We start from the raw sequence: 15,172 nt of genomic DNA on the forward strand, positions 1-15,172 counted from the left end.
TTCGTATTCCGTATATTAGTCCGTATAGTAATGTGTATCGATTGTTTTGAAGATATTCATACAAGTGATATCGATTTATATATTACTAAAGATATTCGATATTGCTTCAATATTGAATACCATTAGAAAGATACGGAAATACAGGAATTCGATCTGGAATGTTTATTTGTGTGCCAAAATGAACTAGAAATTTATAAATATTTATTGGAATCCCTATTCCTGATCCATTTTGGTATAAAAATGAATATTCCAAGTCGAATTTCTGTATTTCCATATCTTTCTAGTGGTATTCAATATTTTGAATATTAATATAAGTGATATAATTACTCTTTATATATATAAACTCTTATATTAAAAGCTTGATACACACCACTGTTATACTACCGTATACTAGTACGAACACTGTTTGAAGCATGTCTAGCTTTTCTTTCGGGATCCGTCTATAGCAGGTCCTGGGGACAATTAAGACAATTTTCATTTTCATATACAGATGCAAACTGACATTTCAAGGTACTTTTATACATTAAGAACTTGATACAACAGAAATATTGTGTCATTTGTAAACTCTAGTATCGACGTCATCCTCCGAGGCTTGGACTGATGTGTAACTTCCATATGCCACCTAGTCTTAGACATAATAAGATCCCAAACTATTCCTGTGCACCATTTCATGCATCACTATCCATCTAGGTAAAGACCATCCACCTTCCTTCTATCACAGCTCTCAGGCGTCAAAAGGACCAAGGCACCCAGCTTCAAGAGGGTGTTAGTATTTTGGGATCCTGAACTGACGGCTGAACATGGTTTGAGTGATATCATCTCAAACCTAGGTCTTACATGAGTACCCACTAGTTTGTAGTTCTCTCCAATTTTGGAGTCAGAACTGATAATAATTCTAGACTTTTATTGTCACTATCGATTCACCATATCTCTATCTCTTGTCATCGTCTGATAGTTATCCTCGCATCTTCCGCAATCATTGCTTTCAGTGTTCTTCTCACTGTATCTTGGACTTTCCACCGTTCCAGACTCCCAGGTAGCTGATTACAAATCTACGCGACCATACCATGATATTTGCAACGAGAAGCACTACGAAAGATGACATCTCTATATACCTACCCATAAAGCCCACAGAAAGGATCTTAGGAGACCCATACATTGTGTTTGTTTATTCTTAATAATTTCTCATTGAAATCATCGTGTCATATGTATGACGCCTCTTGCTAAGTTCTAACAAGGAGATTCAATCCCATAACCACATCTTCCTCAACTTCTCGAGACCAAGCCATATAACACCTCTTCCTTACGTCTTTTCGCAGAGATAATCGCCATACGATAATCAAAGTACAAAGATGAAGGATAAGTATCCCTGGTGGTCTTCACCTTGAACTTTGTTCAGCTAAACGCAATTTTTCAGAGTTTTGTTTAGCTTCTTGCTTCATTGTTTTGGGTCAAAACTCAGGACGTATCGCAGTAATATAGTAGTTTTGTTATCATCTGAATCTCTCACTATCAGTATGGTGTTATTGTTTCCATTTTTTTATTCATCGTTTCTCATCATATCTTCAGAATTGTCAGGGCTTCATTCTTTTACTTTTTGCCCCTCCTCCGACATGCCTTTTGTAATCCTCGCAATCTCTCTCAATTTCAATCACCGGTTCAGAGACCTTTCACTATCATTCTCAAATCCTATCAGCGTGAATCAACCCTTCCTTGATTTTTCAACGCGCAAAGCGTCCAGATTTGCTATATAGGATCCTCCTAGAAAGGCTTAAGACTTGAAGCTCTCTCGAATCAATATCACCCCTTTCTCGGTGCACATATTTCAAAATCCTGGCATCCCATGATCTACTCTTCTTCATTACTTTTATGCATTCCTCCTTCACCCCTTTCCCCGAAAATTCCAAACCCATCTTTTAACTCCCAGCTCAGTGAATCTATTCAATCTTCTCGTATACACCAAACCACTTATCCTCTTTCATCAAACCACCTGATATTTCACCTCTTCCCTCTAACACAACGATATATAAACCCTCGCAACCCCAACCTCGAGTCTCAAACGAAAATAAAAACAAACCCAATAGCTCCTTCGAGGCTATGATATATACTCATTAAGTTGTCAACTTGACTTTTCTACTTGTGCGGATTGAGTTTTATGTCTTTTTGAGAACAGAATTTGATTCAGGGATTCGAAGTGGGTGTTGTTGTCGTTGATTTCACACTGCTGCCAATCACGATACACGAGTAGATTCATTTTCGATTGTCGAATCGGACTTTTCGTTGTCATTATAATTCTTATCCTCACTGTAACTATCATCTGATACTCCTAACCCTCACCCCCCCTTCTCTCTTACCTCCTTTCTTCTCAATCCATTCAAAAATCTCCTCCTTCAAAGACAGGTGTGATATACAAAAAAGAAACATCGACTCTCTCGAACACCTTGGGATTAATTCTGTTCCTAATCTACATAGAAAACAATAACACAACATCCTTCACTTATATACTCTTATCTCAAACCTCTTTACCTTACTCACCATCCTCTCATAGAAGATTTGCTTCGCCTCTGGAAGATTCCGTTGAAATTGAAATCTACTATCAACATCCCCTACAACCAAGATAATCCCAATCTCCCTCCATAAAATCGATCTCTTCGTATCAAAACTCTATATAAACCCCCTCCTCACCATACTTCATGACCCCCATTCTTTTTGCAAACGCTTGAGACCATATCACATGGATTTGCACTACAGCACTGCAGCATCACATCTTCTCGTACCATAGCATCTTTTCAACCATTATATGATCTGATATCTCGAATACATATCCAGGATTGTTACTAGATGGGAGTATATCCATCTATCTTACAATTTCTCATCACGATGACGAAAATGAGACGGCCAAACTAGATTTTCATAGTTGTTAGTGCTATCATCACCATCACTTCACCCTATAACTTCCAATCACAGATCTTCACTCTGATATTTCATCTCACTCTCATCATCGTGCCCAACCTTATCGCCACTTCTTCCTTTCTACATTCCTCTCGATTCTCAACTATCCACATCCTACCCACAAATCCACCCCAGAGACTTTTTTCATCAGAGGACAACCAGCTTTTATATTTGCACATCCTTGTAGAACCCCTCTTAGATACCCATCCCACATCCTCTATCTTACATAAGCACCTCATTGAATTTCAATGTCTATTCCCACTCTGATCCCATTCAAACACCAAATCCACTTCCTCAAACGAACCCCTCGCTCACTCAGACGTAAATGGTGCATTCCACTTTTTCCTACCAAACAACTCCACAACCCTCAATACTCACTCAGATGCACAATCCTCACTACCCATTCTTTCCCTTCCATTCTCCCCTCCTTCGCCAACCTCCAGCATCCACCCCATCATCTACAAATCCCCACTCCTCTCCCTCTCAAGAGCCCAAAATCCTTTATCACTATTGAAATGTGATTAACACAAGTAAAGTAAAGTAAAGTAAAGTAAAGTAAAATAAACACCCCTTCGAACCTCAAATATCCACCCCAAAACACCCCAGATACTACCAAAAGAAGCTGAGAATATAAACAGGAAAGAGATTGCTCTACGCATTCGAGTATATATACCACTTCACATAGTAAAAGGGAGAGTGCCAACAACAGATGTGAAAATAGTAACGAGAGTGAGAATGAGAATGCCAACGAAGATAATACATGGAAGATATAATCAAAGTCGACAAAAAACATAGATATTATTACTATGAATCACCCCGCTACTTCCCTCTTCCCTATCACTTTTCCCTTCCCTTCCCTTCCCTTCCCCTTGCCCCTCAAGGCGTTCAACCTCATTATTATCATTATTACTACCACTACAATTACACTCTACGTATTTGCTCACTCCATACAATATCCAAGCTCCAAACATCCAAAAACACAGGAAACTCAAAATCTCAATCAAAAGATAGACAGATGTATAAATATATTCATTACTTTCCACTTTTCATTTTTCCACACCCTTCTATTTCTATCCACGCTATTCTATCCTATCCTAACCATCAAGCATCAATCAAGACTTATAACAATAATCCATCCATCCATCCCACCAAGTATCGCAAACCCATGCATACATACATACACCAATTGATATCAATTCCCTCAATTCAGCAATTCTTCTCCTCCTTCCTTACTATCATCTATCATATCATCACATCGACCTCGATACACAACCACCCCTTACTTCTCCGCCGCAGCACCACTCTTCAATCCCCCCTTTCCTCCAAATTTAAGATCGGTTTCCAGCTCATCTCCTGGTTGATCATGTCTACTATACATCTTGTACTCCACCGAATCCTTGAATTCCAACTTCCCCGATTCAACCTGTTTTCTGGTTGCGGTGAGTTTAGATTTAGGAAGACCCATTGATTCGAGGAATTTGACGGCTATTTTATTGTTAGTGAGTGTTTATCAATGCCCGAAGGTTGGGAGAAAAGACGAAAAGGCAAAACATGGGGTTCAGGGCAAAACTTACTATCAGTCCATTCGACCTCCTTTCTCTTATTACTCCATCCAAGTTCTCCTGCCATAATATCAATAACCTTTGGTGCCGCCTCCAAAGCAGCTTGAGCATTCAAAAATGCCAATCTAGTTCTTCTCGCAAGTACATCGACTGCTGTTTGCGCATATTCATGTCTGACAGCATATCTAACCTCACCATCCACAAATGGATAAAGTGGGGAAATCTTTTCACCTCTAACTGGGAAACGTTGTTCCGTAGGTGAAGAGAGTGACGCGACAGTCCAAGCTCTATCACCATAATTCTCAGTCAGATGCTTGGCAACATCTGTTTCTAATCCGAAATGTTGAATCAGGTTGATGAAGAGAGTTTTCGAAAATCCATGTGCACCGACCAATTTAACTTGATGAGTTTGGCAAGTGCCATTGAGATGAGCACCATCATCGTGAAGTTGAGTTCCTGAAACATCTGGTGCATCTCTTACTGGCTTAGTCTTGAGTCCGAATTCCGAAATGGCTTCATCAACACATTCTTCTGCCATTTGACGATAAGTTGTCCATTTACCACCTGCACAAGTCAAGAGACCGGATGGTGAAATGTTGATGAGATGGTTTCTAACAAGGGATTCCGTGTTTTTCGCATTGGGATCTTTCACCAAAGGACGAATACCTGACCAAGCAGCTAGAACGTCACCTCTTCTAACATTGATATCTGGGGCAAGGTATCTTCGAATTTCCGAAAGAATCCAATCGATTTCCTCTTCTGATGCAACTGGGTTATACGAGATCTTGGTAGGAGAATCTGTTGTACCAGCGATTGTATTTCCTTGCCATGGAAGGAAGAAAATCACTCTGCCATCTGAAGTTTTAGGATCAATCAGACCCATCTTTTGAGGACTGTAATAACCAGGTAGAATAACGTGAACGCCCGAACTTGGTGCGACGATTTCCTTAACCGCTTCATCATCCATCTTTCTGATTGAATCGCAGAAAGGACCTGTTGCGTTGATAACACCCTTTGCTCTGATCTTGAATTCCTTTGATGTTTTTCCATCCTTCTCATCTATCAGATCTCGAACGGTTGCACCGCATAATTTTCCGTTGGCGTCCTTTTCCAACCCGGTAACTTCGAGATGATTTACCACGGTACCTCCATATAACGCGGCAGTCATAGCCAACGAGACATTCATTCTCGAATCGTTATGAGCACCATCGTAATAAACCAAAGCTCCCACCAAATTGTCCTTCTTCAACATAGGGAAAGCATCGAGAGCCTTACTCCTGGTCAAAAAATAACTCGTTTCGATACCCTCACTTCCAGCCAAGAAATCATATGCCTTTGTACCTGCCCAATAATAAGGTGCTTTCCACCATTTATCCAAAGGCAACATAATCGGTAACCAACTCGACAAATGTGGTGCTGTGTCCAAAAAGTATTTTCGTTCCCTCAATGCCTCCTTCACCAACGCATACTGATTATAATCCAATTCCCACACTGCCTTTTCCAAATATCGCACACCTCCATGTACCAATTTAGTACTCTTGGAACTTGTGCCACTGCTGAAATCATCTCTTTCGACCACTGCCACTTTCAATCCGCGCGTTGCTGCATCGAGTGCGACGCCTGCACCTGTGGCTCCGGCTCCTATGACCAACAAATCATATACATCGTCCTCGTTCTGCGGCACACTTATGGACCCTTGAGATCCTCCACTTCTCTTCAAATCTGCAATTTGTTCCAACCTGCTCTTGATCTTGGGGAATCTGGGAGGAATAAAGTGACCATCTGCGCCGAAAGGTGGAACGACTGCGGAATCTGAACCGGGGATGTTTCGTGGTCGGTATGTGTAATAGAGGACGCCACCACCTACCGATGTAGCTCCAATTGTATATAATAAAGGTTTTGCGAGGCGTTGACGGAACGCCATTATCAATTAATGAAATATGCGGCTGGGACTTTCGTGGGGAGAGGGAGAAGAGGAGCAAGAGGAGGTTTCGAGGAACGGAGGAGGAAAGGTTGGAGAAATGGGGAGTTGGAGAGAGTTGGAGAGTTATGGAGCGGCAAAGTTGTTATGATCTCAGGCAAAGTCCAAGTGGAGATTTTTGTTCGTGTTGGGTTGTGTATGATGATGAAAGCGCCTGGTGTGCCAAACTTGCTAAATATTAATTGAATGCAGATCAGCCCGCTTTATTGATCCAACTAACAGATTTCAACTGATTTATGAAGTCGGGAGGAGGGATGTCAACCAAAAATCAAAAGGAATTATTCCAAGGGTGGTATTGAGGTTGGGTTGGGATACTTGAAATAATGATTATTAAATGGTGATTGAATTCTAGAAGAAAATCTGGAATGTCGAATTGTATGAATACTATGTAGGTATTGAACAATGCAATGTATGATATATGTATATGTATATGACAATGGAAGAAGAAGAGGTCGAAGAATCAATCAGATGTTAACAATGAGGGGAGATGCTACATGTATATGTACATCTATAGCTATAGCCATATCAATATCAACATCTCCATCTCCATCTCCATCTCTATATCATTTGTTCAAACCATCATTTTCTACCTCACCCTTCACCCTCACTCCCACCAAACCTCTCCCACCATTCAATTGAGGAACGTGCACCCGGATGTACATTCTCGGCCAAGCGCATTTCACAAGTTCTGATCTTTCTCCGTTGCACCATTCCCCCCTGTTCCTAAATTTTCCATTCTTCCAAGAAATTCTTCCTCCAATGGAAAAAGAGTAACATTTGGCTGTGAGCTTGCATAATCTACGTGCACATGACAGAAATATTACCGCCAACGTACTCTACATTATACGACCTTCGTATGGTAAGAGTTAAGAGAAGATCGAGAACATGAATAACATGGATGTCATGAATAGACGCGGAATAACCGGAAAAAGGGGCTTACATATACTATAAGAATACTCCACCAAGAAAAGTCATTCAATCAAGTCAAAATTTATTTAATCCGGAAAAGTCATTCCACTTCTTCCTGAACTATGGGAAATGGGAACACTTTATGAGTAAAAGCACTCCAGGACTTGGAAATTACCCCACCTTTTTCTTGTCCCATGGGACATTTTTCTCTGGGGCTGAAATGTTGTCCATGTTGATCATTTATGTTCAGTAGTACCTGGGTAGTTATTTATACTTCGTGTGCCGGAGTGCCACCGAGTCGAATAAGCTGATATCATACATACATACATACACACTTTGGTCCCTTCCCGTCCGATGGGATACATGGGATTTATGGTTTCGAAAGGAGACCGAAGATCGTGATATCAAATTCGGTTGTTATATTCCTGTCAGTGTCAAACACACATGATTGCTGCAGTTCTAAGCGATCTTTTAGATTTGACACATAGCTTGTTCTCGGTGCCCGTATTCGGCTTGGATATCGGTGAGTTGAACCGCACGGGTTTCCTGAAATCATTAGCTCAGTGACGATCCCAAATAACCAAGATCTACATGTTTGGGGATACAGATCACCATTTTCTCACTTACTCAGTTATTCGACTATTGTACATATGTTCTCGAGCGCAGCGAGGTAAAGGGGGTTTGAGGGCTTGCCCCCATCAATTCAAAAATCACGCATGGAATAGGATATCGCTCCGCTGGCCCTTCGGGGACCACTGCCGTGGAGGCAGACTATTTTGAAAGAGTTTCATCTGTTATCCACTCGCGAATGCTATACGAGTCATATATATAGCTGTCGAAGAACTCAGGATTTGATGGTCTGATATCAATGCTGACCTCTATGTCACCCACTCAAGAGGATTTGTTCGACTTTGGTGTAGTCTCGATCCATGAGCCCACCAACAAATGAATATGCTTGTAAGCTTCATCCGGAAAGTGTCAGTGTAGGTGAGAAGAGAATCGGAAAATTGAACGAGAAGTTGGATTGCTGCCTATTGAAATTCGAATATATCGGCTACCGACGGCAGGCAGCAGGAGCGAGAGAATGGGGCGAAGTAGGATTACTAAATAAATAAAAACCCTCCCGAACTATTCACGTGGGTTCGAATGGAAAATTGACACACAACAATATGTGAGTACATATAATCGCCATGTTTCAAAATACCACGAAGGAAGCGGCGGCCTTTATTAGGAGCGGACAATCCACAGCCTCATGGGGAAGTTATTACCTCTGGAAAGCCGGTAATGTGAATGACAGAGTAACGAAGTCATATCACACATACCGCATATTCATCCCGGGTTCTTTCGATATTAAATTCAACTTCGAGGTTGCATACTTCTTCTGATGTCGAATCTTACTGGCCTTTGGCGCTCGATTATTTTTAAAAAGTCTCTGGCCGTAGGGTTATTGCAAGTTGCGAGACACTTAAGTACCCAATCCCACCGAGCGACACGGATCTGGAAATCATCACTGAATGACATACTACTCGATAAGCTATCGAAGAGGCATACTTTGACAGTGGAGTCCAGTTATGCAAGAAGCCAGTTGTAGCAAACGGCAGAAGAGCTCTCACGGAAGCTGTAGGAATTCCTCCTTCAAATCTTAAGGATCCTGGGTCTGTTATTATCTCCGATTTAAGCTATGGCTGTGTATCAAAGTGCACTCACTACAAACCGTTAGCGCACATGATTCCCGCGTTTGTTCGATGAACTAATTACCCGCATCAAACGCCATTAGCAGATGAGGGTGACATTGATATCGGTAAGGTACATCGAGGAAATGAAATCTCTAAGATTGGAAGAATCCTACAGGGTTACTCAAACTAGCGCCGGCACTGAATTAGTATTGAACTTTGATCCTTTTAGCTTCCCTCGTACGCTTCAACCAATAAGGTGAGCATTTCTGAACCGATATATCGGATGAGATACCAGCGATTTCTGAACGTTCCCGAGTCATCAAAAGAATCAATCAAGCTGTGAAATTGATTTATTCCTAGGCAATCTTCTATCATGGCTTGGCACTGAAAGAAATCAATCACAACATTGATCGTTCGTACCTAGGTAAGTGATCAAGTGAGCATCAGAAGAGATGAAGGAATCGAATCCCATCAATATGAATTCCTGACAAGTCTTGTCATTGTAAGGCCTCGGAGTGTCTTTTTGAAGTTACATAATACTTTTTGAAGTATTGAATCAATGATTGGTCAAGAAGTCAAAGTTCAATGTATCGTGGCATGATCAATGAGTGAAGTGAATTTTTTATCCTCGATGTTCGAGAGTATGGTGGGTGATGGGCGAGATCGAGGGTGAGAGTGAGGGTGAGGGTGCGGCTCTTTCCTTTTGAAAGGAATTTTCTGATTGGTCATTACGAGGAGGAAGAACACAAAACAGTGGTAGGAATATTATCGTTCCTTCTTTATTTGATATCGGGACGGAACATTCAAGAAACACCAAAACTACCCGAGGGCCCGAGAGTAGTTTTCGGTATTTTGATGGGTGGTATGCGAAATTGAATTGGACGGATATCAATTCTCTCTCCACTCCCATACTACCATAACACTGTACTGTGCTGTGCGTACTTCTTCTATATCAAACTCCTTCAGGTTCGCCTTCACCTTCAACTTCAAAACATTAGTTTTGGTCAAATTAATCCTGTTATTTTGAAACATAAAAACAAAACCATCTTCTCTTCTCTGCTTTCTACCCCTCTTCTTCCTTCCTACTCCACAATCTTCAAACCTTCAACCGTCAAACCTTCAACTCTCAAAATTGAACCCTTTGAGTTTGAATTCGATCTTTATTGAGATCGTCAACACAAACACCCTTTCCAATCAATACCTTTTTTCTTCGAATAACTCCGCAAGCCATTTGAAAAGGTTCACAATAGTCAAGCCTTCATCATGACAGACCATTCACAACAACAATCCGCCATTTCCAATTCTTCCTACTATAGCACGGCCACTACCAAGCCCGTTCCTGCACCTTCGTCAGTCTCCAGTGCTCCACCAGGATGGCTTTACAAGCGTATTCGCATTGGTAAATATCGTCTTCCTTATTACGCGTCGCCACAAATCCAACTGGTCTTGGTCGCACTTGTATGCTTCCTTTGTGTTGGCATGTACAATGCGCTCAGTGGTCTTGGTGGTGGCGGTCAAATCTCTGCAAAGCCGGCAGATAATGCAAACTCAGCTCTCTATTCTACCTTCTCGGTCGTCGGTTTCTTTGCAGGCACTTTCGCAAATCGTCTCGGAATTAGACTGACTTTGAGCTTGGGTGGATTGGGCTATTGCGTCTATGCTTCAAGCTATCTATGCTATAGTCACACTCAAAATACTGGCTATGTAATCTTCGCAGGCGCATTGCTTGGTGTCTGTGCTGGTCTTCTTTGGACAGCTCAAGGTGCCATTATGATGTCTTATCCACCGGAGGAATCAAAAGGAAAGTATATCTCATGGTTCTGGTCAATCTTCAATCTTGGAGGTGTTTTTGGTGCTTTGGCAAGTTCAATCGCGCAGTTTTTCTATGAATCGCATGCTAAAAATTTACTTTAGATCCCCCTTGCCTTAAACATCGGCGACACTGCAAATCGTGTTGTGAGCGACGGTACATACATTGGTTTCATCATTCTCATGTTCATTGGAGCACTTAGCGCGTTGTGCCTATGCGATGCGCATAAAGTTCGACGTGCCGATGGATCTCATGTCATTCTTATGAAGAATCCGACATGGAACACAGAGATTTGGGGACTTTGGTACACACTTAGGAATAACGTCTATGTCTTCCTCTTGTTTCCAATGTTTTTTGCCTCCAATTGGTTTTACACATATCAATTCAATGGTGTCAACGGTGCGCACTTCAACACACGAACTCGAGCCCTTAACAATATTTTATATTGGTTCGCACAAATTATTGGTGCTTTCTCATCTGGCTACGCCTTGGACATTCAAAGATTCAAGAGAACCACTAGAGCTAGAGCTGGCTTGATTGTGTTAATCATCCTGACTGCCGCTATTTGGGGTTCAGGTTATGGTTTTCAATCTAGTGTTCCAGATCGTGATGTTACCGGTAAACTTGATTATGAAGGCAAGATGGATTGGACAAGTGAAGGTTATGCCGAAGGATTGGGTTTATATATTGCCTATGGATTCTATGATGCTGTCTGGCAATTGTCTGTTTACTGGTATGCATTATTGTCTCAAAATTGTTGATCAAAACTGATACTTCACAGGTTCATGGGTGCACTTTCCAATTCCGGTAGAAAGACAGCAAACTTTGCTGGCTTCTATAAGGGTATTCAGTCTGCTGGCGCCGCCATTGCTTGGCGTATCGATGCAATGGAGTATCCATACCTTACTCAATTCGCCATTACATGGAGTCTTCTTGCTGGATCTCTTGTTATCGCAGCACCTGTCATCTTCTTGAATATCAAAGAAGCTACATCAATTGATGATGATATTGTTGATACTGATCTTAACTATGCGGACATTATGCCTCAAGCCATTCTTCTCGATGAAGATAAGCATTATCGTGGTGGTCATAGCAGTTCAACAGACACACGTCGTCCATTTAATCCCACTAGGGATGATATGGAACTCCCTCACCTTCGACATGAGAAGAATTCCAAAGATATGGTTTAAATCGGTCGAATCCAAGAGTAGGTTGTTACTGTCAGTAAAGTCTATCGCCTCTTGGACCTGACTGGATTTTTTCCTTTGATTTACTATGTTGATGATTATTTGCGGATGGCAAGATGGAGAGATTGAAGGTTAAACTTCATTTTCGTTTTTTCTTCTCGTCACACAACACTTTTTACGAGCGACTGATTGTGCACGAGTACCGAGTATATGCTTGAGATAATATTTTCGATTTTAATTTCGACGCGGACGTTTCTCGTTTCCCTGACATTCTACATTGCAACAAAACGACACATGGTCCAATGGTTCGGGAATTTGCATTTTTCATGTTTATGGTTGTGGTAAATGAGTGTGGGATGCGAGTTCTAAAAAAAGTAAATTGCGAATGAAGGATCAGTGTTATATCAGAATGGATGGTTGAGAATTTTGCGATTGAAAAATGGATTGTACGAACGGGGTGGTGGGTTTATGGCATAGCTAGGATTCAAAGCATATACTTGTGGTAATGATTCTTCGGATGGATTCAGAACTTGATGTGGATACTTAATACTTTTAACTTTAGAAGTACCACGGATGGATTTGATTGAAATTCTTGAGTTTCGAACTTCTTTTAGATACTTGATACTTGATGCTTGATGTTTGTTGCTTCGAATGATGTGCTTATTAAAGCATTGAGTTGTTGCAGATTGAGCAGATACTCTGGGGAGTGGTAGTGGTGGAGTAGATAGTTAATTTATGCGTGGCGATTTGTTATGATGATGATGATGATGATGATGATGATGATGATGATGTGTATGAGAAAAAGGGAGTCTGGAGTAAGAAGAAAATGCGTAAACTTTAATACCTGATACCTCAAAGGAAGAAAAAACTAGATGGGAAACAGGGATGGGGTTTTGGTATTTGATTGAGTGGATGAGTATAAGAGGTGAATGTTTTGTGGGATTTTTCTTGGGGAGGTTCTTTTTAAAGATGGCGGAAGGAATCTTGGAGATAATCCAAGGGGATAAGGATGAACTATATTCTTCTTCTGTTTCGTCATTTTTCCTTTTATTACTTGAAGAGTGGGAGATGAGGGAGGTAGGGAGGGAGGGAGGAAGGGAGGAAGCGAACTGGGAGAGGATTCTTGGGGTATCTTGATTTGTTTGGGAGGTTGGGGAGGGGGGGATTAATTGGTGGATGTGATGATGAGGTAGCTATGGTGGGGATGATGGCGATTGGTAATGATATTTTTGATGTAGAATCGGAATGCGATGGTGATGGAGAAGAGTGATAGTAATAGTGATAGTGACAGCGACATGGTATCATCATTGCTTGAGAAGAATATAGAGTAATTCCAAAGCGTAAACAATGGGTATGCGATCTTCATCTTCATCTTCATCTTGATACTCATGACGATATTGGGATATCCGAGTATCTGAGATTCGAAATGAGAGGTGGAGATTTTGTGGTTTTAGATAGGTTTTGGAATGAGTTGTGGGAGGTTCGATGGATACAAGATTGAAAGGTGGAGTGTGGAGTGTAGAACTAAAGAGGACCGCTGATACTGTTGAGTATGGGATGGTGAGGATGGAATGGGATTGGGCAGTACGGAGTGTAAGGACGATTCGATATTCCGGGTGAAAAAGCTGGAGTCCTGGATGCATGGAGTAAAAGAGTGCTTTAGGATATGCCAAGCTGGATTGGAGATCTTATGGAGGTGTCATGCGAGAGTATAAGCGATGTGCTCCGGGTTGCTGGAACAACTTTGAAGTGTAAAAGATGTTCGCTGACTGCAGTAGTCAGAACATGAGATTGTAATGAATGCGTCAGTCATCTCAGATTCTTTGGACGACCGGAATATCTATGAATACTTTTTAAATTGAAATTTCGAATGAAGGGGGTGTGGGTTGGTACGCTGAGACTTTATAGCCTCTTGGAAGTTTGGGTGATTGTCATATATGAGGATATCGAGCTCTTGGTGATGAAAGAAAAAGTAGAAATAACAGTGATAAGAGTGAACAGATAGTCACTATTCATGACAACAAGAAGAGATAACAAATATATCGCATAGATCTTCTCTCCGAGACCAAAACGCATAAAAACTCGAAGGTTGGAAGGATTATCAATCCTGAGTTTTTCCTTGAATTTGATTGGAATGACAAGATCGCCTGAGTGTCAAGTAGATATTTCCATAAGATTAGTTTGATTGAGCAGTGTGGATTTTGTGTTGTTTTTACAAGAGGGCTGGGGATGGAGATGGGAGATGGGAGGAAGAAATGGGGCGGAGTAGAGATGGGCCAGAAAGACACTATTCCGGAGCGGGGTGCAGTATAGATAGGAGCAGATGGGTGGAAAAGTTAGGGGCTGAGTAGATAGAAGAGGAAGTATAAAAGAACTTACTTTCTTGATTGATCGCACCATGGATTCGATATTAGGCGGGATTAAAGCATCTGAGAAAATTTGATAACAGGAACTCTATTAGGAATTAGAATACCGTCAGCTAGATCAGAAACATTCACAGATTGATTTGGCAAGCGAGAAAGGTTTGAGTAAATGATTAGAATGGTAGTGAAAATGGTGGTGGGTGGTGGAAGAAGAAGAATCACAATACTAATATACATTAGAAATCTGAGATTCAACGATGAGTATATTATAATTAGAGTAGTGTTAGTTTTGGAGATTCTATACGCATATATGTAGTGAATAACAGCAATAATAGCTTTGTGTAGGTTGGTGGGTTGGAATATCCTTGTGTGTGCATGAAAGTTGGTTGAAAGACGAGAGTGAAGAGCATGCAGAAAAGAATGTATACAGTGAACTATAGAAACAAGACTACGTCCTTAAGAGATGAATATTCGTACGATTATGGAGGGATATACTATCGAGAGTGTTAAGTGAAGGTGTGCAGGTCAATTTATAAGCTGGTAAGATTTGATCTCATCTTCTGATCCAGTATATAAAAAGACTCAGATTTATATTACGGTGACTGTGGTTGGGAAATTACATCCAGTTTGTGACGGAGAAGTGATGGCTATCTAGATGGTGTAATTTGATAAGTACGAGAGGATTGAATGACAGGATGAGTAAGTATCAAAGTGTAAATAAGTAGAATAGGA

The 15,172-nt window shown here is 41.1% G+C and overlaps 2 protein-coding genes across 2 annotated transcripts; one reads left to right on the forward strand and one right to left on the reverse strand.

Moving 5' to 3' along the window:
• Nucleotides 1-4,231: 4,231 nt before the first annotated feature.
• Bfra_012392 (putative glycerol-3-phosphate dehydrogenase protein) lies at nt 4,232-6,438 on the reverse strand (the record flags this gene model as incomplete). The annotated part of the gene is made up of 2 exons (XM_037342708.1): nt 4,232-4,437; nt 4,527-6,438. 2 exons carry the CDS (start codon nt 6,436-6,438, stop codon nt 4,232-4,234), a joined length of 2,118 nt encoding a protein of 705 aa, XP_037187430.1.
• A 3,905-nt stretch (nt 6,439-10,343) lies between these two features.
• On the forward strand, nt 10,344-12,080 carry Bfra_012393 (putative duf895 domain membrane protein; the record flags this gene model as incomplete). The annotated part of the gene is made up of 3 exons (XM_037342709.1): nt 10,344-10,940; nt 10,995-11,623; nt 11,672-12,080. The coding sequence occupies 3 exons, from the start codon at nt 10,344-10,346 to the stop codon at nt 12,078-12,080; spliced, it is 1,635 nt and encodes a 544-aa protein (XP_037187431.1).
• Nucleotides 12,081-15,172: the final 3,092 nt, after the last annotated feature.

The sequence above is a fragment of the Botrytis fragariae genome (genome assembly GCF_013461495.1).
Source record: "Botrytis fragariae strain BVB16 chromosome Unknown tig00000274, whole genome shotgun sequence".
NCBI classification, from domain to species: domain Eukaryota; kingdom Fungi; phylum Ascomycota; class Leotiomycetes; order Helotiales; family Sclerotiniaceae; genus Botrytis; species Botrytis fragariae.